The sequence below is a fragment of the Heptranchias perlo genome, chromosome 1 (genome assembly GCF_035084215.1).
Source record: "Heptranchias perlo isolate sHepPer1 chromosome 1, sHepPer1.hap1, whole genome shotgun sequence".
NCBI lineage: Eukaryota > Metazoa > Chordata > Chondrichthyes > Hexanchiformes > Hexanchidae > Heptranchias > Heptranchias perlo.
The window spans coordinates 47697346-47721607 of record NC_090325.1 but is presented as its reverse complement, the minus strand read 5'-3'; the positions used below and the strand labels follow the sequence as shown (position 1 = coordinate 47721607).

The following is a 24262-nucleotide window of genomic DNA, read 5'->3' as shown; positions in this document are numbered from 1 at the left end:
GTTCTTTTTGGCGTCAACTCCCTTGAAATTCGAGTTCAAAAAACAGCAGCGTTCTTTTCCGGGGTGTGTAAGCGGGGAAAGGATCTCTATGTCCCCTCAACCAATCAGCTTGAAGCAAGCCAGGAAGTGAAACTCATTGACAAACCACGGAGACTAAAAACCAGGAAGTACCCGATAAGGTGAGAAAATATACTATAATATGAGATAGAGAAAGCAAAATAAAGAGAGGGTAAGATTAAAAGATTGAGATAAAAGAGACAGAAAGAAAAAGTAAAAAAGAAATGAAACTTTTAAATTATTTTTTTTAAATGTCCAAAAGCTATTAAAATGAGGAATAATGAGATTCCACGTTTTTAAAAGTTAATTTTCAGTGCCAGAGAGGTTAGTTGGCAGTCATTAATACTTACCATGCCGTAAAAAGTTAGACCTAAAAAACTCAGCGTACCTGTTTTGTGACAAGATTAACTGGTTTCCAGATGGGCAGGAGAGCAAGTTGGTGCTGGTCCATTGATTGTAGCTGGCAAGGTCCCACTAACGTGAAGCTCTCAGATCATCGGTGAATCAGGAAGAGCAAGTTCCGGATTTCCGCTTTTGACTGCGCATGTGCAGAAACTTACTCTTCGATTTGCCCATTAATAACGGTGAGCACTGTTAGGCTCACCATTATGTTATGAGCAATTTCCGGCCCAATGTATAATTGCAGCGCTGAGATACAAATTCTTACTCACCTCCTGTTGACCATGTTAGTCAACGTCTTGAGAAGAGGTTTGTCCTGGTATTCTGTGGTGAGTTACGTGGTTTTAAATGGCTAATTTCTAGTCGTCCCCACACATACCCTTGAGGGGGGACTACTAGAAATTGAGGGGGGACTACTAAGCCTCGGATCTAGCTAATCTGCATCTAATTCTCTGGGTTTGGGCAAGTGGGATTTATCCCTAAGGAGTGACAGTGTGCACTCCATATCAGACAAACAAAAACTCTGCTTGTGTACATGGTGTTGGGCGTATAATGGCAAGGAAACTTATTTGGTGCATTTATGTACCAAGAGAAGTAGATAGAAGAAAAATCAAATGATGCAATTTTAATCTAACACTACTGCTGTCATTCACATGGTGGTCATAACATGAGCAGAAATGGCTATGGTAGTGAATGGTTATGGTACTGGATAAGCAACCTACTGGTTCTGAGTTCAAATCCCACCATGACAGAATTCAATAAATCTAGTAATTTGTTTGCTGTCACCCCTGTACAATAAATTACAGCACAGAAATAGGCTGCTTGGACCAACCAGTCTATGTTGGTGTTTATCCTCCACATGAGCAGTATTCTTAATCCCACATGCCCACTCTGTTCCCATATCCCTTTATTCCCCTTTCCCTCAACCAACTAACCTATTCTTAAAAGTTGACATGCTATCTGCATCAAACACTAACTGTGGTAGTGCATTGCAAAGCCTCACAACCATCTGTGTACAAATGTTTCTTCTGCTCTCTACTTCTAACTGAAGCTTTGCCAATGTTACCAACATCTGAGAACAAAAGAAAACAGAACCCATTGGCTTAGTTGAACAAAGGACAAATTATAAGAAATTATATATATATATACACACACACTGGGTCATATATATTCCAATCAAATTAATCGATTGTATTATCTTTCAATAAAATATCTTTCTATCTTCCTATCAGATGATACAGTGGTCTACTGCCCCATGTCTTATGAAGTCATATTTTCCCATCATGTGACATGAATAAACCACTGACAATTTCAAATCCAGTTATCGGCACCTAGTGCATGAAATGTGTACTGAAGAGAGCATACTCCTGAATTTAAATCTTCAGTAAACCATAGATACAAGGGGCACGATTTTGATCCCGAGCCGGGAAGGGGGCAGGGGTCAAATTGTGAACGGGGAACCTGGAAGTATGGGTTTCCTGGACGTCCTTACGATTTTGAGTAAGGAGAGCAGTCAGGGAGAGGATGTGTTCAGGTAAGTCTTCAGGTAAGTCTTTGATTGTATGGATGAGGGAGGCATGGGGGCCATGGGTGGGCACAGGGGGCTTGGGGGGCATGGGTGAGTATGGGGCACTGATGAGCATAGTGGGCATGGGGTGCTGATGGGCATGGGGCAGCGGTGGGCATGGGGGTCACGGGGGAGTCATTCATGGGGGGAGGGATAGGGGGTCAGTCGGGATTGGGGGTCAACGCGGGGGTCCGTGATAGTTGGAGGGGGCGGAGAGCGGGGGGGGGGGGGGGGGGGAATCCGTGATTGTTGTGGGGGTTTGGAGATCGGGGGGGTCTGCGTTCATTAGGGGGTCATTGTAGGTAGGCTCGTTGGGCCTGGGGGAAGCACTCCTGCTCCTCCGGGCCCACAACCTGTGCCAGAAATGCACTTATCTGCAGTTTCGGGCCTTCTCGCCTTCTTTCACGTAGCATGAAGAAGGCCTGGGAATCTCGGCCCCAGGGGTTGAAATTGCAAAATCTGCAAAAATGGAGGCCCACAGCCTTGAAAGGTTTTACTCACCAACCCGCCTCCTGAGAGCGGGTTGGTCACTCGCCCCAGTGAAAACCGGAAATGGGCTGGTTGGAGGCGGGTTGGGGGCGGGCCTGAAATGGTTGCGATTTTGAATGCCCCCCCCACCCCCAACTCACCCGTTTTTCAATGTTAAAATCATGCCCAAGATTAATTTTGAGAGGTGAGGATCCCAGTGCGGAGACAGCTCGATGGGAGTGCAGATCGATGAATTATGGCTTGCCCAAATTTTCTGGTGATTTAATTTTAATGGATGGAGAACATGATGCACAGCATGATGAATTCCATGCCCAAATTCTCAATATGCTCTTCCACCACGAGAAACTCTATGCTGGGAATGCTATTTCACAAAATCTGCCCATATGCATTGTCTCTGGAAAGGTCTGTAAAATTTTGCAAGGATATGATACTATCTCAGGACTCTGATAAATATATGTAACCACTAAGGCACCTAAAGTACCTTCAGAGCTGCTCAGCTTTCTTGGTGCCCCACAATCATCACCTATTATTCTTCAGGACAAGTATGAGACTAACTTTCGTTTCCAGATAGTAAATAGCAGGGTAATTCAGAGACACTGGAGAGTGATCAGAGAACATAGGAATGTGCAGTTTCTGATGCACCTTGTTGGAGGCGCAGCCTCCGCGCACCCCAAACAAATTCACCGGCGTAAGAGGGGACGTGGCCGGGATAGAGGACTCCCAGGCCAGAGGTTTCCACATGGGTAAGATGGGTATAGAGGGATATGGGCCAAGTGCAGGCAATTGGGACTAGCTTAGTGGTATAAACTGGGCGACATGGACATGTTGGGCCGAAGGGCCTGTTTCCATGTTGTAAACTTCTATGATTCTATGATCTCTGAGATGGCTGAATGTTGGCAGGATGGTACACTGTTGACAGCATGATTGATGGATGTGGGGCCCTCTTGGGTGTCCAGGCCCCAAAGATTTTTAAAAAATATTAACATTTTCTGACCCCATACCTGGCAACTTAATCTGCGATTTCCGACCTCTCCCCCACGGTGATTGCCCAAGACGCACTCGAGTGGCATCGGTGCCTGCTCAGTTTATGTGAGTGAGGTGACCTTCCCCTGACCCTGCAAACTTTGGTGGTGTCAGCACCAGAGGCCACAGGCGGACAGATCCCATCATTTATATTGGGATCAAATGCCTGGGAGTTTTTGAACCCATTGTTCCTCCTTTTTCAATTTTGTTTAACTACAAAAGGAATAATGCAAATATTAAGTAGATGGTAAAAGACCATAGTTGTCTAAGGATTTTCTCTGTCTATTTGTCAATTCAGTGGCAATACTGAGGTGGTAACTGGGCAGGGACCTCTTGTGCTGGACACTTTTCCATTTTTGTCCCAGCTCTGCTTTTCCACATGTAAGTGCACCTGCCCAGACTTTGGCCCGAACTTCCGCAGAAGTACTGTAAGCAAAGAATGCCGGAAGTACTGGCTCAAATCTGGTCACATGCAGTTAAATTAGTGACAATGATTGCAGGCGTATGAATCTTGGGACCACAGTCATTTCCTGCCTCCCTACCCCAGGAATGAGCTAACAATGCAGCAGGAATACACCAAGAAATTCTGCAAAGGCCAATGGTGGAAGTTGTGGGGGGAACGGAATGTTCTACCCCACTGGACGACAGGTCAGGCTCATCTGTGATGCCCGTACAGTTAAATAGGCTGCTGACGCTGATTGCCTAGACTCCCACTGAGAGGGCTGCTGGCATCCATGGCTCTGTACCCCAGCAAGAGTGAGTGCTTTCAGAAGAGAAGGGGATAAAAAGGTAGAAAACTGATTAAAAAAAGGCTTGTACAGTACACTACAGGGAAATCTATCAGCCTAGAAGGAGGAGAAGCAGATATCTTGAGGTTTTGTTCAGTACAGAGAACTTCTCAAATGCCATCTTGTGTATTTCTGAAGTTCACCATTACAGCCAAGTTTCTGCCCAATGCACAGGTGGCTCACTGCAAGTACAATGCACAATGCACACTGAGTGACACTATGTAGAATGTAACACTTACAATCCATCTACTGCATGGCAAGCTAATTAACATCATGTTTACACGTGTACTGCTAGTTCCCATATGTGCTCGGCTGAGACTTCGCTCCCTGTCCTACCGCACATGTTCACATTTAAGACTGTCAGCTCATGGAACCTTTTAAAAAAAATGATACCCTTCAACGTTACCCTCAATAACAGTTATTAACAATATAAATAAATCTATGGACTGAATTGAGGACCATCATGCAATCTCATCCGCATTGCAATGAGATCATATAATTGGCCCCGTGCCCTTTTTGTGATGCTAGCTCATCATTATATTTAGAATACACTTCTCTGCACACACTTGCAGGAAGCGTGCATGATGCATGGGCAGAATGTCAAACATGATCCAGCAGGCTGCTAGGAAAATTTAAAGGGATGTGGTCACTTAAAGGTAAATGGCCATGTTTGTGGTCAAAAATTGTTTCCGCCTTTCTCAAGGCTGAAATTAGTTGTTGAATATTTGTAAGTCTTTTCAAAGGCTGTGGAGGAGGGGGCAGGGAGAATTGACAGACAAAAAGCAAGGGACAGTATACCCAATGTGGTGGCACAAATAGAGCTGGTGGGAAAGTGAAAGAGAGGTGCAGCACCTGACCTTTCCCTTCATGTTTGATAACTGGTGAAGTACCTGATAGAGTTTTTTGATGAGGTAACAGAGAGGGTAGATGAGGGCAATATAGTTGATGTGGTGTATATGGACTTTCAAAAGGCATTTGATAAAGTGCCGCATGGTAGGCTTATCATCAAGATTGCGGCCCATGGAATAAAGGGGGCCATAGCAACATAGATATAGAATTGGCTAAGTAACAGGAAACAGAGAGTAGTGGTGAACGGCTGTTTTTCGGATTGGAGGGAGGTGTACAGTGGTGTTCCCCAGGGGTCAGTGCTGGGACCACTGCTTTTCTTGATATATATATTAATGACCTGGACTTGGGTGGACAGGGCACAATTTCAAAATTTGCAGATGACACAAAACTTGGAAGCATAGTAAACAGTGAGAAGGGTAGTGATAGACTTCAAGGGGATACAGACAGGCTGGTGGCATGGGTGGACACGTGACAGATGAAATTTAACGCAGGAAAATGCGAAGTGATACACTTCGGTAGGAAGAATGAGGAGAGGCAATATAAACTAGAGGGCACAATTCTAAAAGGGGTACAGGAACAGAGAGATCTGGGGTATATGTGCACAAATTGTTGAAGGTGGCAGAGCAGGTAGAGAAAGTGATTAAAAAAGCATACGGGATCCTGGGCTTTATAAATAGAGACATAGAGTACAAAAGTAGGTCATGATGAACCTTTATAAAACACTGGTTTGGCCACAACTGGAGTATTGTGTCCAGTTCTGGGCACCGCACTTTAGGAAGGATATGAAGGCCTTAGAGAGGATGCAGAAGAGATTTACTAGAATGATTCCAGGGATGAGGGGTTTTAGTTACGTGGATAGACTGGAAAAACTGGGGCTGTTCTCCTTGGAACAGAGACGGCTGTGAGGAGATTTGACAGAGGTATTCAAAATCATGAACGGTCTAGACAGAGTGAATAGAGAGAAACTGTTCCCATTGCGGAAGGGTCAAGAACCAGAGGGCATAGATTTAAGGTGATTGGCAAAAGAACTAAAGGTGACATGACGAAAAACATTTTTACACAGCGAGTGGTTAGGATCTGGAATGCACTGCCCAAGGAGGTGGTGGAGGCAGATTCAATCTTGGCCTTCCAAAGGGAACTGGATAAGTACTTGAAAGGAAAACATTTGCAGGGCTAGGGCGGGTGAGTAGGTCTAGCTGGATTGCTCTTTCATAGGGCCAGCATGGACTCAATGGGCTGAATGGCCTCCTTACAAGCTATGATTCTATGATTCTATTAAATGGATATGTTGGTACATGAGGTGGGTGCGAGGAAGGTTACCAGTTTAGTACTCCAGGGTACCCCCCCCCCAACATAAATTGGCATTGCACCATGTTTGGCAGGTGGTGGCAGTCAACCTCTGTGCCCAGTACTTGTAGGACCCAGGAAGAGATACAGGAGTAAGCAACATCTTTTAAGGAACTTGGCAAGGTAAGTCTACCCAACAGTGCTGTGTCCCATGTAGCTGGCTCAACATTGCAAGCCACAAATATTGCCTATTATCTTTTTCCGCATTTAGTGTTCATCACACCGACCCCTCACGCAGCTATACAGCTCTTTCATTGCACCTTATGCATACTTCAATAATGCACACATACCAGCTCCAACTTACAGTTAAAAAGCTCAACACACTGGCACCATCCAAAGGCTTCACATATCAAATCATTGTAAGATAACTTAGCTGCATGATGCATTGTCACTTCCTGCCACTCAGGATGGGCTGCAGGTTGGGCACATGTCTATCATTGGTTATGTGCTGCTTCACCTCACCATATCTGCCTGCACACAAAATGGCGCCCCTACGGGCTAATTTTACATCTGCATCTTCAAATTTAAAAAATTAAAAAAAAAATGTTAGTATTAATCAGCATTGCTGGTGTGTAGGCAAGTAAGCTTTGCTGGGCTGACAACAATGAAGAACCAATAGTTTGGACCGATATGGCAAGGCTCCACTTCCAGCATAGAGCCTCACTGGAAGATATGGTCCCTTCACACTATACGGCTAATTCTGTGGCCCACGCTCACATTTAGAGAGGTTCCATGCTGGCAGCACAGCCTCACAATTTGGTGCTTATAACTTGGGTCTAACTGTTCCATGATACTCAAAGCAAGAATGTGCCTTTAGATTTTTGCTCCGTGGCTGGCAAAATATTTTTTTTGTTTGGAAAGATGAAGAAAGGATAATCAAAACTAAATAGGGGTTAAAGTCATAGGGGTGTGTAATTTTTTTTTCTGTACATGAAATGCGTACAATCTTTTACTAACCTGGTAAAAAGGTCCTAATTATTCTTTCCCAAGACCTATATGCACATGGTAAAAATTATTGGCTTCATAGCTTTGATGACAGCTGATGGAGCCATCCTCTCACAGATGTTCTGAAAAGGTTTCCATGATTGCAATTACACAGCCCACGCAGAGCTACGGATCATAAAGAGACCTTTCCTTTGCACTTGCAGTGCAGTCACACCCCAGTTCAGCCCATCATATCAGTGCCACCCTATTAGAATCAAGCTCAGACATTAAAAGTAGAGTTGCATTGTGGGGAGGGCATCATTTTACTCCAAATAATTACAGGGTTTTGTATGTAATAATGCTGCTGTTAAATCCAGAGTTCTTTACTGAATGCGGAGAGTGATTTGACTGCATTGACCTGTTGTATGCTCGCCTTCTTTTGTGTAATCTATTTACTCAAACCAAAAATTGGCTAGAGGAATGCTGACAAGAAGATTGTCCTTGACTCTGGTGCTCTTGAAAAGAAAAGCAACCCATCACTGAAACAAAAAAGCAATTTACGCAAGACATCATTGTGTCGGGTTCTTGTACTAACAGCTTTCAAAAAGTATACTTCTGTAAAGCATGACTTTGTAGTGTTTAATCCCATAAAATGTAGACTGTATTGCTTGGAGAAATAGCTGAGGTGGGTAAATTGAAGCTAGCGAGACAATTTTGGCTTCAACTGAAATTTTCATTGGCACCAAAAGCCAAATGGAAGATCTGTTGATTAGTCTCAAAGTCAATAAAGCACAATCCCTGGAGCCAAGCTCCTCTTTAGTTCACAGATGAAGCTACTCAGTGACTTTGTGCTGGTGTCCTGGACAACTGTGTCCTTTCATTTGAGTGAAGCAGTTAGTGATAGGAATATTGTGATTGATGGCGCAGTTAAACAATCACATGTAGCATCCAAACACCAATCAAATTCCTATCTCTGCTCATTACGGTGGAAGAGTGGCAGCCCAATGCCAAAGAATAAATGTGATTTGACTCCAAAATGGTTTATGGTTACTTTTGGGATCAATGCTGGTGCCTGGTATTCTCTTTTCTTGATTCTACCTGTCCACTAACAGTAAAAGGCAAACCGTGGTAAGTCAAAAATAATCCATGGGCCTGAAAGGTGAGCAATGTATCCTTTGACAATTGGAGATTACTTTTAATAATCCACTGCCCTTCAGTCAGTTAGTTGGTTCATACAGTATATGTACTTGTATAGCATAGACCTTTGGTTTATAAAAACATTACACAACAGAAATAAACCACTGCTGCTCTATCCATCCAACCTGTCTAATAATCTTTCCAATTATTCTATGGCTATTCATCAATATGGATAGAAGGTTGTGTATGTGCTGTGTTTATCCAGCATGCATTGATGTTTTCCTCACATTCTAAATTTAGTACAATCCAAGAAGTAGAATCATCATTTTCAAAAGAAAATGGTTCAGTTCACTTCGCCATGTTCTAGGGAACAAATACAAATTGATGTGCCTGGCAGCTGTCTCAGTACAGTGCCACAGTGTAAGACAGAGGGAATGAGTTCAAATCCTACCTCAGTGCAACATTCAGACTCAGCTTCAATCGCTGGGCAGAAGTTTCCAATTCTCAGCTGGAGTGCTAGATGGTAGCTGAGTGTTGTATCTTTGAGGAGGAGGGGCTAATGGAGAACAAAGACGAATAGTCCTACCCCATAGAGAGTAAAGGAGGGCTAAGGAGTATATTTTCCTTTAATCACTAGTGTTTGCAAAAGGTGTCTGCGTGAGTATAAAGCAGGGCACCCCTCGATACGTGACTCTAGCTGGACCAGTCCAAACGCACAAAAGACATGTCCCACCAGCCGGTTATACACTAGTTTACACAGGGGTGAATTACACACTTCAAATCAACCTGCTCACTGAAGGAAAAACTGAGACATCGTACAACAAAGTTTTTTACGCAACAGCGGTTCTGATGCTGTCTGTGAATGTGATTTGTTGACCTTGCTGCATTATTAATCAATTTGCTGTTGCTTTCCTAGAATTTAATTATTTCTGCAATTTTTCTTGCTCAAAGTTTCAGTAATCACATTTTCCGTAAATGTATCTGCGGGGGTTTGCGTGTAATCCTGTCGGAGTTGCTGCTAGGTGGGGGCAGAGAGAAGCCTCAGAAACTGACGACTGAATTTTCCAGAGGAGAAAAAAAAACGTAAAAAGGCAATGGCCTCATTGGTGATTGACAGTTTAGGGCTGCTTGCCCCTTAAATTCAAAATGTATCATTTTCTGTTCTTTTTGTTTTTATTGCCAGTAGCTGTATCTTGAAAAATAAAAGAAATGTCATTCTTTAGCCTGACAATGAACATTTGCTTTGTTGAGATGCGCTTCAACCTAAAGGATTTATGTTGCTTGTCCTAGTTACTTGGGTATTTTTACAATGATTAGAAATGCCTGGAATAGCTCGAGTTGTTTCCCATAACAACAGGTTTACATGATATCATCAGCGGCCAGCAGTTCAGATTAAACTGGGAAAATCAAAGATGGCTGGCATTCTCAAATAGGTACAATTTTCATCAAGGAGATATTTCATAGCAACGCGGAAAGTATTTTTCTCCTTCTTACGTCCTGCTCAGTAATCTATTTGGCCATGGGTGGCATCACAGCCATGGTGCAAATTGCCCTCAGCTTGCCCAGCAGGTGTCACTGAGTAACAATCAAAAATAGGAAGCGTGGTTCATTTTTCCTTTCCATAGCCCAGGGACGCTGAGGTCAGTTGTAAGAGATTGGTTAACTCAGCACAGACTATGGATCATATCTGGAACCTTCTTGACTCAGTACCACAGCAGGAGGTGCATTTACCCACTAAGTCAACAGGGGAGCAAGGTTGCTTCCAGGCTTATATTTTTGTAATCTATGAAGTATCTTGTATATAATTTTTCAAGAGATAATCCTACTGTGGTGCCCTAAGCAGCAACAATTTCATACATGAAGACACTCTGAGATTCCTCAGTGGAATTGTGCTAAGAACTTAATATGAAAGTTGTTTTAATATTTGAATATTTTGGAATTTAGAGTGAGCCTTTGAAGCCATTTACTGTTTTAAAAAATGCAACTGATGTTAAACATGTTGCCTTGCCCTGAGCTACAATAACAGTTAAGTGTTTCAAAAGGTAACAGTGTACAACCCTGAAAGTTGTGCTCCAGCATTATTTGAAAATATGCTTCAGGTTAAGACCAAAAACAAAATAATGGATTTGGCTGAAGGTGCTTTTTTTTTGTTTCCTTTATGCTCTCAGTATCCATTTATGGTGTTTTACAAAGGCAGTGTTTCAGAAGAATCACATCAAAACACCTAGACATAAGTTCCTGTATTCATTTTGAAAGAATGAAACATATTGACATAATGTTATTTTTAAGGGCGGGGTGGGGTGGGGTGGTGGGGAGTATGCAGAGTGGGGACATGTAGAGATGGTATCTGCAAATGTTATTGCCTTTTTAGTGCTGTTATTACACCATCTGGAAAATATGAAATATCAATACACTGCTTGAAGTACTGTAGACTTCCAATTATACAAGCTGCTCTAGGGAGGACGAACGACTCCAGGTATTTGGGATTTCAGATGACCAAAAATCAATAATGAATCAGTTCAATTGTTTGAGTGGGGACATAAAAGATATTTTGACAATGTTGATAAGTGGCAGTTAGCTAATCACTTATGTAGTACAGTGATTTTTTTTCTTATGTTACTAAATTAATCTTTTATGGCAGATCACTAGCATTATTTTATATATTTGTTTAAGTTGTTTTATATTTAGCCCTCTTCCTTCCTTATGGTCTACTCATGTCTTGAATTGTGTTGTCAGAATGGGTCAGGTAGGTGGCCTCCGACAATAGCACTTTTTTAAACTGACCAGAATAGCCTCCAATATTCCCCTATTTTCTTTCAATAGAGCAGTGCCTGGGCTCTGCTCAGTACCTCTCCTGACAGCATGCTGAAATAGGAAACTCACTGTATTGGAAACAGTGGGCATAAATCAGCATCCTTTCAAGATCACGTATGATTCGACAGGCCTGAACCCAAATTATATCTAGAGACACGGTAACTACCATTTGGCTAACAACACAATTACATAAAACATGCTATGCAGGTTAGCTTGCAATTCTATTGAGGATTTTTGAGCTCCACCTTTACCAAAATAATTTGTCTTAAAAACTCAGGAAAATCCTGGAGCTGTAATACTGCTTTGATATACCATGCACCTCTGGGCAGGTGACATTGTTGGAAAAGGGAACCAAAGCATCTTTAAAATCCATCCTTCGTGTTTGTGGCCATTGATTTTCTAATGGACTCTGGAATCTCCGTCGAGCAACAGTGAAATTTAGAAGGTTTCCTCTCTGCGCTATTTGTAATTAAATTATAAACTCATTTTTTATGAATTCATTTATGATTTTGCTACAGAAAACCTGAATACACAGGAGTTACCACAAAATCTTTGCCATTCTTTATATAGTCCTTATCATGTCTGCAGGCCTGTTTTTGCTCTCTAACCACCCTTGATCTCTGTCTATTAGGCAGCCAAGAACCTCTGACCACCAGGCAGCCTCCTATTCTCCACTATTAACTGTCTCCTTCATCCTTCCCTCTCTGGCCCTATCTTACCTTCAGATTGCAAATACGAGGAGCATAGAATTTCTTTGAGTCCAAAATCAAGGTTATGTGTACCAAAGCATTTGCATCCTTTCCAATTCCCTATACTCCAATCTCTTCATTCTCCTTTCTTTCAAACTGTCAAACTGCGCAAATTGGTATAGGATCAAGCAGATCAGAGAGTTAAAGGTGTGGGAGGAAGGGTTTCGATCCATGGGGCACTGGCACCAGTACTGGGGAAAGAGGGAGCAGTTTGTTGGGACAGGCTCCACTTAAACCGGGCTGGGACCAGTGACCTGGCGAATGGAATAACTAGGTCTGTAGATAGGGCTTTAAACTAAAAAGTTGGGGGGGAGGGGTCAGGTGAGGGGAAATTTAAAAATCAAAAGAGAAAAGACAAGGCAATAGAGCAGTGTAGTGATTAGGGTAAAAATAAGAAGAGTGTGACAGGAAGGGACAGAGAGCTTAATGGAAATAGTGCATCAGCGAATAAGGGCAAAGCAGGGAAAAATGATTCAAAGTTAAAATTAAAGGCCCTTTATCTGAATGCACGAAGCATTCGTAACAAGATAAATGAATTAGTGGCACAAATAGAGATAAATGGGTTTGATCTAGTAGCCATTACAGAGGCGTGGTTGCAAGGTGACCAAGGTTGGGAACTGAATACTCCAGGGTACTTGATGTTTCGGAAAGACAGGCAGAATGGAAAAGCAGGGTGGGTAGCCCTGATAATAAAGGATGACATAAGGACCGTGGTGAGAAAGGATCTTGGCTCGAAGATCAGGAAGTAGAATCAATATGGGTGGAGATAAGAAATAACAAGGGGCAGAAAACACTGGTGGGAATAGTTTATAGGTCGCCTAACAGTAGCTCTACCATTGGACGGAGTGTTAATCCAGAAATAATAGGCGATTGCAACCAAGATAATGCAATAATCGTGAGGGACAAGTTCATGGAATGCATTTGAGACAGTTTCCTAGTCATGGAACCAATCAGGAAACAGGTTATTTTAGATCTTGTATTGTGTAATGAGGCAGGGTTAATTATTAATCTCATAGTAAAGGATCCTCTGGGGAAGAGTGATCATAACATGATAGATTTTCACATTGAGTTTGAGAGTGACATACTTAAGTCCGAAACTAGAGTCTTAAACTTAAATAAACCAATTACATAGGTATGAGGGGCAAGTTGGCTGAGGTAGACTGGGAAATTAGATTAAAAGGTATGACGGTAGATAAGAAGTGGCAGACATTTAAAGAAATATTTCAGAATTCTCAATGAATATACATTCCATTGAAAAATAAAAACTCCATGGGAAAAGCGTTAAAGAAGTTAAGGATAGTATTAGATTAAAAGAAGCGGCTTATAATGTTGCGAAAATTAGTAGTAAGCTTGAGGATTGGGAGAGTTTTAGAAACCAGCAAAGGGTGACCAAAAATTGATAAAAAGGGAGAAAATAAATTATGAGAGTAAACTAGCAAGAAATATAAAATCAGATTGTAAGAACTCCTACAAATATGTAAAAAGGAAAAGTGTATGTTGGTCCCTTAGAGGCTGAGACAGGAGAAATTATAATGGGGAATAAAGAAATGGCAGAGACGTTAAACAAATATTTTGTATCTGTCTTTACAGTAGAAGACATAAAAAGCATACCAAAAATAATGGGGAACCAAGGGGCAAATAAGCGTGGGGAACTTAAAACAATTAATATTAGTAGAGAAAAAGTACTAGACAAATTAATGGGACTAAAAGCCGATAAATCCCCTGGATCTGATGGCCCACATCCTAGGGTTCTAAAAGAGGTGGCTGCAATATAGTGGATGCATTGGTTGCGATCTTCCAAAACTCCCTAGATTCTAGAATGGTTTTGGAAGGTAGCAAATGTAACACCACTATTCAAGAGAGGGCAAGAGAAAACAGAGAACTACAGGTCACTTAGCCTGACATCAGTCGTTGGGAAAATGCTGGAATCCATTATTAAGGAAGTGGCTACAGGGCACTTAGAAAATCACAATATGATTAGGCAGAGTCAACATGGTTTTATGAAAGGGAAGTTGTGTTTAACAAATTTATTAGAGTTCTTTGAGGATGTAACTAGCAGGGTAGATAAAGGGGAACCAGTGGATGTAGTATATTTGGATTCCCAAAAGACATTCGATAAAGTGGCACATAAAAGGTTGTTACACAAGATAAGGGCTCATGGGGTTGGGAGTAATATATTAGCATGGATAGAGGATTGGTTAACGGACAGAAAACAGAGAGTAGAGATAAACGGGTCATTCTCAGGTTGGCAGGCTGTAACTAGTGGGGTGCCGCAAGGATCATTGCTTGGGCCTCAGCTATTTACAATCTATATTAATGACTTAGATGAAGGGACCGAGTGTAATGTATCCAAGTTTGCTGATGATACAAAGCTAGGTGGGAAAGTAAGCTGTGAGGAGGACACGAAGAGTCTGTAAAGGGATATGGACACGTTAAGTGAGTGGGCAAGAAGGTGGCAGATGGAATATAATGTGGGGAAATGTGAGGTTATTCACTTTGGTAGGAAGAATAGAAAAACAGAATATTTTTTAAATGGAGAGAATCTATTGGTGTTCAGAGAGATCTAGATGTTCTCGTACAAGAAACACAGGAAGTTAACATGCAGGTACAGCAAGCAGTTAGGAATGCAAATGGCATGTTGGCCTTTATTGCAAGGGGGTTGGAGTTCAAGAGTAAGGAAGTCTTGCTACAATTGTATAGGGCTTTGGTGAGACCATACCTGGAATACCGTGTACAGTTTTGGTCTCCTTATCTAGGAAGGATATACTTGCCTTGGAGACAGTGCAACGAAGGTTCACTAGATTAATTCTGGGATGAGAGAGTTGTCCTGTGAGGAGAGATTAAGTAGAATGGGCCGATACTATCTGGAGTTTAGAAGAATGAGAGGTGATCTCAATGAAACATTTAAGATTCTGAAGGGGCTTGACAGGGTAGATGCTGTTTCCCCTGGCTAGCGAGTCTAGAACTAGGGGGCATAGTCTCAGGATAAGAGGTCGGCCATTTAAGACTGAGACGAGGAGGAATTTCTTCACTCAGAGGGTTGTGAATCTTTGGAATTCTCTACCCCAGAGGGCTGTAGATGTTGATTCATTGAATATAGTCAAGGCTGAGATAGATAGACGTTTGGACTCTGGGGGAATCAAGGGATATGAGGATCGGGCGGGAAAGTGGAGTTGAGGCCAAAGATGAGCCATGATCTTATTGAATAGCGGAGCGGGCTCGAGGGGCCGTATGCCTACCCCTACTCCTATTTCTTATGTTCTTATGTGCCCCACCCACCCTTATTCCATAGTTTTTTCAACCACTGCACTCACCAAATGTATCGTTTGCATTCTTGCCCCTGCAAGTGGGGTGTTTAGTATCAGAATTTCAAATATGGCAGTGTTTAGAATGATATTCTTACACTACTATGGGTTTAATACTGGTTTAGTGGACCCCTATAGTGCAAGTAGGGGACAAGGATGCCCTACTTCGCGCTAGGATGAACGAAAAGCAGAGACTAGTGAGCCACGATGTACAGATGGTACAGTGGGTCCTGTCACGCTGTTGGCATGCTCTGATAGTTTTCCAGACTGTAAGAGTCCTAGCCCATACTATCCAAACAACCCTGTTATAGCAACGACGCACCATCTCCTCAGAAAGCAGCCTGTGCAAGCCAACCGAAGGGCACACTGAGGCTTTGATAAAGGTTGATTTACAAATGAAAGGGAAAAAAAAATAAACCCACAGCACATCAAAAAGCAGGCAGCAGTTCTGAGATTTGGTGAGCAGATGTAATCCCCATTGCCAGTGCCTTACTGTGTGCCCACTGCACGGCTCAGAGACTGCAAAATCCGACATATCAGAAAGTGCAGTCATTATTGTGCTGTACTGCAGCCATGCCAGAAATTGATTTTTTACTGTAAATAATTGATGCCAGTGAGCAATTTCATCCCCCCCCCCTCAAACTGCAATCTCTTTTAACCTTACAGCATTTCTCATGAGGACCAATTATGTCACAAAAGACGATTACTGCCATCTAAATGCAGCGAAGTCAAAAGATTCGGTGTTAGTTACATTTAAAGGCATGTATAAATATGTTTATGCATTTGCAGACAAAACCATAATATCCCTCATCTACTGCAGCATTTTCAACCTGCGCGATGATTAATTGCACTTTCACTGCTAAAATGTGCATTTTAATAGTCGACAGTAACATTGCATTTAAAATGTTCCTTACCCCCGACAACTGAATCACTGAAAAAAATATTAAAATCTTTAAACTTCCAATATTTATTTATTGTAACTTTAGTTGAAATAAAAATCAAAAATGCTGGGAATACACGTCAGCGAGAAAAAAGACAAATTAATATTTTGGGTGGGGACCCTTCATCAGAACAGTTCTGAAGGAATCTCCGTCTGAAATGCTAATCTTCCTTTGCTCTTTCAGGTGATAGCGGATTTGTTACATACTTCCAGCATTTCCTGTTTTTCCTTCAGATTTTTGGCATCCACAGTTTTTCCTTTTATCTCTATAATGCAGTAGGTCACACGACACGGTGAAGATTAGATTATTTACTTATCCCCTTCTTCCTCAGAGTACAATAGTTTAGCAGGGCGCGCAGCAACGGGGGAGCTACACTATCCTCCTTGGTTGGAGGCCTGCGGTCATTTCTATGATCTCATCGATTTGGTTCTTTGATTGAGCCACCAGGAGGCGTGCTTGAGCAGCACTGGAAAGGATCCTTCCCCACAGCAACTTGGGCCAGGCTCAAAGCTCATCCTCTAGTGAATCCTTCAGTGTGATTCAGACTGATTCCTGGGATGGCGGGATTGTTGTATGAGGAGAGATTGAATAGACTAGGCCTGTATTCTCTAGAGTTTAGAAGAATGAGAGGTGATCTCATTGAAATATACAAAATTTTTACAGGGCTTGACAGGGTAGATGCAGGGAGGATGTTTCCCCTGGCTGTGAGTCTAGAACCAGGGTTTACAGTCTCAGAATATGGGGTTGGCCATTTAGGACTGAGATGAGGAGAAATTTCTTCACTCAGAGGGTGGTGAATCTTTGGAATTCTCTACCCCAGAGGACTGTGGAGGCTCAGTCATTGAGTACAGTCAAAACAGAGATCGATAGATTTCTAGATATTAAAGGCATCAAGGGATGAGGGGATAGTGCAGGAAAATGATATTGAAGTAGAAGATCAGCCATGATCTTGTTGAATGGCAGAGCAGACTCGAGGGGCCGGATGGCCTACTTCTGCTCTTATTTCTTATGTTCTTATGTGAACGTCGATCAAGACTGGGATTTGAACCGGAGTCTAATACTCTTTCACTGCAGTCACCAGACCAGGGAAGAAGATTTATGAACAGCTCATGGAGACATGCTTTCCAGTTCAAAAGTTTAATTCATTACAGTGTTAGCTTCTGCATTCAGTCTCCCTGGTATTGGGGGAAGATTTCTGATGTACAAAATAGCAAATCCATTCTTTATAATGGGCTTATGATTATGTTACACAAAAGGATAGACTTCACAAATTCACGTTCGTGGCACAAAGCTTGGCGCGCCAGACAGAAAAATTGGGAAGTCGGGCACGGATGTCCCACAGCATTTTCTGTCGACGGAAAGTCCTGTCGGGCCTGTGGTACTGCGGTGGGATTGCTGGCACTTGAAGCTCTGCACCAGGAGTGCAAATTCATAACATTTACCCAATAGCGTACAAAGGAAATCTTCTCCAATAATACTGAGGAATGAAACCAGGCAGCAAAAGTTTTGAACAGAGAAGAATGAGAGTGGGACAAACTGCTGCAGACTTTCTTGTGTATGATTTGGTGCAAACTGCGATTACACAACTTCCAGGAGGAGTACAAATGTGCAATCAATTATTGCTCAGCTATTACTTAACTGGTGTTGTTTTCAACTTTCCAGGGCTAGATTGAGCAAAGGAATTTATGTTCCCAGTGGTGGAACACTGGAAAAAAATAGCGGCACTGTATGGCAGCTTCATTGGCTGCTGGTATGTGACATCCCAGCTCCCGACCCCATAATGCTTCCAGTGTGTCATGTGCTACATGCTGGGAGTGGCACTAAAATATTTAAATTATCTGACCTTGTGGTATCGAGCAAGGTCAGTTCAGATGGGCACAAGTGGGGTCAATGCTTCAGGTGCAGCAATCCCACTGCAGTACCGCTGAGATTGCATTATTGGCCACCTGATGTCTTCAGAAAGTCTCCCACCATCTTGCAGTACCCCAGTGTTTCCCTGAATGTTTCTTTCAATGGCTGACAGGATTTTGAGGGACTGTTTATCATTGTGCCATTGAATGAATGGATGAGTTAAGATGGCCTTCCTCATCTGTAATTATCTCCCGATAGCCTTACCATCCTCCCAATATCCCCACCATCACAGAAGCCAGTCTTCGGCCAATTCGATTCACTCCACGTGATATCAAGAAACGGCTGAGTGCACTGGATACAGCAAAGGCTATGGGCCCCGACAACATCCCAGCTGTAGTGCTGAAGACTTGTGCTCCAGAGCTAGCTGCGCCTCTAGCCAAGCTGTTCCAGTACAGCTACAACACTGGCATCTACCCGACAATGTGGAAAATTGCCCAGGTATGTCCTGTCCACAAAAAGCAGGACAAATCCAATCCGGCCAATTACCGCCCCATCAGTCTACTCTCAATCATCAGCAAAGTGATGGAAGGTGTCATCGACAGTGCTATCAAGCGGCACTGACTCACCAATAACCTGCTCACCGATGCTCAGTTTGGGTTCCGCCAGGACCACTCGGCTCCAGGCCTCATTACAGCTTTGGTCCAAACATGGACAAAAGAGCTGAATTCCAGAGGTGAGGTGAGAGTGACTGCCCTTGACATCAAGGCAGCATTTGACCGAGTGTGGCACCAAGGAGCCCTAGTAAAATTGAAGTCAATGGGAATCAGGGGGAAAACTCTCCAGTGGCTGGAGTCATACCTAGCACAAAGGAAGATGGTAGTGGTTGTTGGAGGCCAATCATATCAGCCCCAGGACATTGCTGCAGGAGTTCCTCAGGGCAGTGTCCTAGGCCCAACCATCTTCAGCTGCTTCATCAATGACCTTCCCTCCATCATAAGGTCAGAAATGGGGATGTTCGCTGATGACTGCACAGTGTTCAGTTCCATTCGCAACCCCTCAAATAATGAAGCAGTCCGAGCCCGCATGCAGCAAGACCTGGACAACATCCAGGCTTGGGCTCATAAGTGGCAAGTAACATTCGCGCCAGATAAGTGCCAGGCAATGACCATCTCCAACAACAGAGAGTCTAACCACCTCCCCCTGACATTCAACGGCATTACCATCGCCGAATCCCCCACCATCAACATCCTGGGGGTCACCATTGACCAGAAACTTAACTGGACCAGCCATATAAATACTGTGGCTACGAGAGCAGGTCAGAGGCTGGGTATTCTGCGGCGAGTGACTCACCTCCTGACTCCCCAAAGCCTTTCCACCATCTACAAGGCACAAGTCAGGAGTGTGATGGAATACTCTCCACTTGCTTGGATGAGTGCAGCTCCAACAACACTCCAGAAGCTCGACACCATCCATGATAAAGCAGCCCGCTTGATTGGCACCCCATCCACCACACTAAACATTCACTCCCTTCACCACCGGCGCACTGTGGCTGCAGTGTGTACCATCAACAGGATGCACTGCAGCAACTCGCCAAGGCTTCTTCGACAGCACCTCCCAAACCCGCGACCTCTACCACCTAGAAGGACAAGAGCAGCAGGCACATGGGAACAACACCACCTGCACGTTCCCCTCCAAGTCGCACACCATCCCGACTTGGAAATATATCGCCGTTCCTTCATTGTCGCTGGGTCAAAATCCTGGAACTCCCTTCCTAACAGCACTGTGGGAGAACCTTCACCACACGGACTGCAGCGGTTCAAGAAGGTGGCTCATCACCACCTTCTCGAGGGCAATTAGGGATGGGCAATAAATGCTGGCCTCGCCAGCGACGCCCACATCCCGTGAACGAATAAAAAAAAAAATTTGATTCTCTCTGATATCCACAACCCAGAATTCCTAGCAGTAGAGAAGAAATGGGTGCAGCATTGGTGCTGCACCTTGCAACTGTACTTCTCTCCCCACATCCCTGAAGCTTCTGTTTAGTTTTTTTTTATTCGTTCACGGGATGTGGGCGTCGCTGGCAAGGCCGGCATTTATTGCCCATCCCTAATTGCCCTTGAGAAGGTGGTGGTGAGCCGCCTTCTTGAACCGCTGCAGTCCGTGTGGTGACGGTTCTCCCACAATGCTGTTAGGAAGGGAGTTCCAGGATTTTGACCCAGCGACAATGAAGGAACGGCGATATATTTCCAAGTCGGGATGGTGTGTGACTTGGAGGGGAACGTGCAGGTGGTGTTGTTCCCATGCGCCTGCTGCCCTTGTCCTTCTAGGTGGTAGAGGTCGCGGGTTTGGGAGGTGCTGTCGAAGAAGCCTTGGCGAGTTGCTGCAGTGCATCCTGTGGATGGTGCACAGGGGCAATTCAAGTTGCTTCTTGTGCTGCAAATGAATGGGCCGTCAATACACGTGATAACTGACGTTTTTGGTACTGGACCCATGGGCCTCTACAGTTTAAAAAAAATACTACTATCAACATTGCATAGATGAGTGGAATATTTCTGTGATGTCTCAGTTGTAGCAGGCATGCTGCCTCAAACAGAGTTCACTTTAGTGCCTTCTCAGCCTCCTTTGCAATGCATCATAAATGGAAATGTGGTACAGCTAATGGGCTAGGAGAAGCAGAATTGAGAAATGTTTCTCTTCTGTGGCAGAAGAAGAACAAAAACATTTCCCAAAATGAAGACATTTAGTCCTGTGGAAATTTTAAAAAGTGAACATAGTAAACTTCATTAAAAGTTTGACATCACATTTAGGAAATTCTATAGCCATTACCAGCTGTAATGCTGAAGGGAGATGATACATCTGCTTACACTCATGTTTTATGAATAGGCTATTAACACATTGAGACTTTTTGTTATGAATCATTAGTGGAAGATTAATGGAGTAGACCAGCGGACAAAGGAGGGTAAAGGCACCTTAGACCACTGGGGTGAATTACACAAAGCAAAACATCTTGCATTGAGCAGGAACTTGGAATTCAAGAAATGAATGGAGGCAAGTACATGAATAGCTCAAAGTTATATCTCACTTTTATTTCAGAACTGTTTCCAATGGAAGTGGCTCTATAATATGATCCAGTTTCTCTCGTTTCCATTTCGCCCCATGTATGAACTTATACATGCGCTGTTACTAAAAAGACACATCTACCAACAGCCAGAATATAATGGTGCTCTCACCAGGGGCAAGTAACAAAACCACTTTGCAAAGTGCTAGGATACAAATTGCAGATTAAAAGAAAAAAAAGCAACAATGTTGGAAAACTGAAGTAAAAATAGAAAATGTGCGAAACGCACAGCAGGTCAGTCAATACCTGGAAGTGTAACATAGTTTAACGTGTCAGGTTGGACCCATCATTGAGTTCTGATGAAAATCCCACTTGACACATCTTTCTCTTTCAGATTCTGACTGACCTGCTGTGGATTTCAAGCACTTAAAAGTTTTTTTTTATTAGTGGTTCAAACTTGTTCTAATGAGACTCGCTGTCAAGTGGAGCAGGCTGAATGATTTCCAGCAGGAAGACGCAAACGCACACTGGAGTTTGGCCCTTGAAAGAGCAAGAGTGGCATCATGTGGGTTCTTTTCTGTGATTTATGTAAAATTGACATCTTGTTGCAACATCTACAAACAATCAGTCAAATGATGGGCTGCTGTCAGCTGAGAATTGTGGGTATATTTTTCCTCATCTCTTCGCTCTGTGACAAGATCAAAAATGACAAGGAAATGAGATGAAGACTGGTAGAAATGTGAACTCCCAGTAATAAGGAGCTGCAGAAGCAAGCATGAGAATAATGGTGGAGATGTCAAGGCAGAATACACTGTGGAAAGACTGAAGGTTACTATTTCGAGTTCCTGGATCTGAGAATGTAATGTAGGAGACTGCTTCTGGTATAAAGCAAATTGGAATTTTGTTCCCCCCATATCTTTATCTTACTTCGTTTTCAGCCTTTATCTACTTTGATTTGGGCTTTCTCAAGCAGAGACCAATTTTAGGGCCACTAATAGTGCTGATTCTGCTTAAAAGGTGCTGTGTGACACACAACGCTTTTTAACGTTCAAGGGCTGATTTTAACCGTGCCCGCCCAGTTGAAACCAGGCAGGCAGCAGTTAAAATCGCCGATGGGACTCAGCTGCTGACATCTCGCTCTCTTGTTGCAGTCTTTTATTTCAATCTGCTCTTCTAAACAGGCGAGAATTCCACCCACCGAAAGTGGCGGGATCCTTCTTTGAATATGCAGATCAGGCCCCAATGATGTCATCCTTGCACAACTGCTATTTTAACCATAGGCCTGAGCGGGGAAGCGGTTATAGTTTTCCCGCCAGGTCATTGTAGCAGGAAGGGGTGTCATGGCCAAAAGAGGCCCAAAGAGGTAAGATTTTAAGCTATTTTTTCTCTTTCCTTGTGGGGAGTGCTCCTTCGGGCCCCATAAAGAAGGTTTAGGACTCCTTTGCCTCCGGTTCCCCCATCCCTCCATTGCATGTCTCTCCTGAAACCCCCTCCCCGTAACTTACCCGAGTGCAGGAGATCGTTCCTTTGGTCTCCCATAGTGGCCTCCTGCCATGGCACTCCTGCCCACTGCCCTCCGCCAGGAAATTGTCCGATGGCATGCAGATAAGGCCTGGTAGTTAAAATCTCCAGGACCTCGCGCTGCCGAGGTCAGGCCATTTCGGTCCCTGCCTGATTGTTTCCCTGAGTTAAAATCGGGGCTGCAAACTAGTGTGAGGTAGATAACTCATAATATTAAGCTGAATGTGTTTTAAAACTTGATAAATAGATTTATTTATTTGTTGTTTTAATTGATAAGGCTCTGAATGATCCCTGCTAAGTGTTAGTAGTAAGATTTAAAACAATGTAGGTTGAATTTTAACCCTATCCAACCAGCGGAAACTGGGTGGGTGGGCAGTTAAAACTGAGGAGGGTTACTCATCCATTTGGAAGTTATATGATTCCCGCAACCTGTGATCCTAACCTGCAGGACTCTGCAGGTGGCTGAGGTGTCCCCCCCTAAAGCAGGCGGGAATCTCATAAATCTATGCAAATCAGGGTCCTATTATATCAATTGGACCTCAACTACATTTTAAACTGGGCCTGTACGCGGGAGCTGCTGTGGCTTCCCTACCAGGTGAAGCCATACAAGAAAGAAACTGCCCAAAAGGTAAGCGATAACTTTCTTTTGCGGGGCCAGGAGGACTGATTATGTGTCTCCAATTTTAACTCATTCTTTTGCAGGACAGTAAAACTGTGGAACACTTAACCTGCCTCAGTCTTCAGCTGAAATAGTAATCTATCCATCTCTTTCAGATGCTAACTGACCTGTTGGGGTTGATATTAACTGTACTCGCCTGGGAGAAACTGGGTGGCTGGGCAGTTAAAAGCAAGCAGATTACTTACCCTATCAGATCCCCGGCCATTTCTGACCGTTTGCGATGTTAACCTGCAAGGTTTTGCAGGCAGATGAGGTGCCCGCCTACAGCAGGTGGGAGCCTATAAATTTATGCAATTTGGGGTTCTATTGATACAATTTTGACTGGGGCCTGAGCGGAGAAGCTGCCATAGCTTTCCCAGTAGGCAGAAGCAAGTCTGCAGCTTGTCTGAAGACCCTTACCCTTTTGGTAAATCTAAAACTTTCCTTTGCCATGCCAAGAGGAATAGGTGCCTGTAGGTTGCCAAGAAAATGTTAATGAGGTTCGAACCTGAAAGTAGTTTGGGACTCCTGACTACTGCATTGGGCGGAGCTGCAGGCACACTGCAGATATCGTGTCCATTCGACCCCCAACCCGAAAGTTTCCCTCATTGTCAGCTGCCCAGTGGAAAACTGTTATCATTGTAGAAAACATGTTTTATAATATATATATATATAGTACTCTATATATGTATATATACTGTACATATATATATATATATATATATATACTGTACATACATTGTTCTAGTAAATCAACTAATATAGAACAGTAGATAAATCTGATG

The 24262-nt window shown here is 43.3% G+C and overlaps 1 protein-coding gene across 21 annotated transcripts in view; it reads right to left on the bottom strand.

The window, feature by feature from the left end:
* The window catches only part of celf4 (CUGBP, Elav-like family member 4), an 890875-nt gene that overhangs the window by 254175 nt on the left and 612438 nt on the right, over positions 1-24262 (bottom strand). For 3 of the 21 annotated variants that reach the window (XM_067992843.1, XM_067993248.1, XM_067992506.1), the window contains exon 5: positions 18910-18916. The exons of the other annotated variants lie outside the window; for them this stretch is intronic. In XM_067992843.1, the coding sequence (XP_067848944.1) occupies positions 18910-18916 (7 nt within the window). The remainder of the gene's footprint in view (positions 1-18909; positions 18917-24262) is intronic. 21 annotated transcript variants of the gene reach the window in all.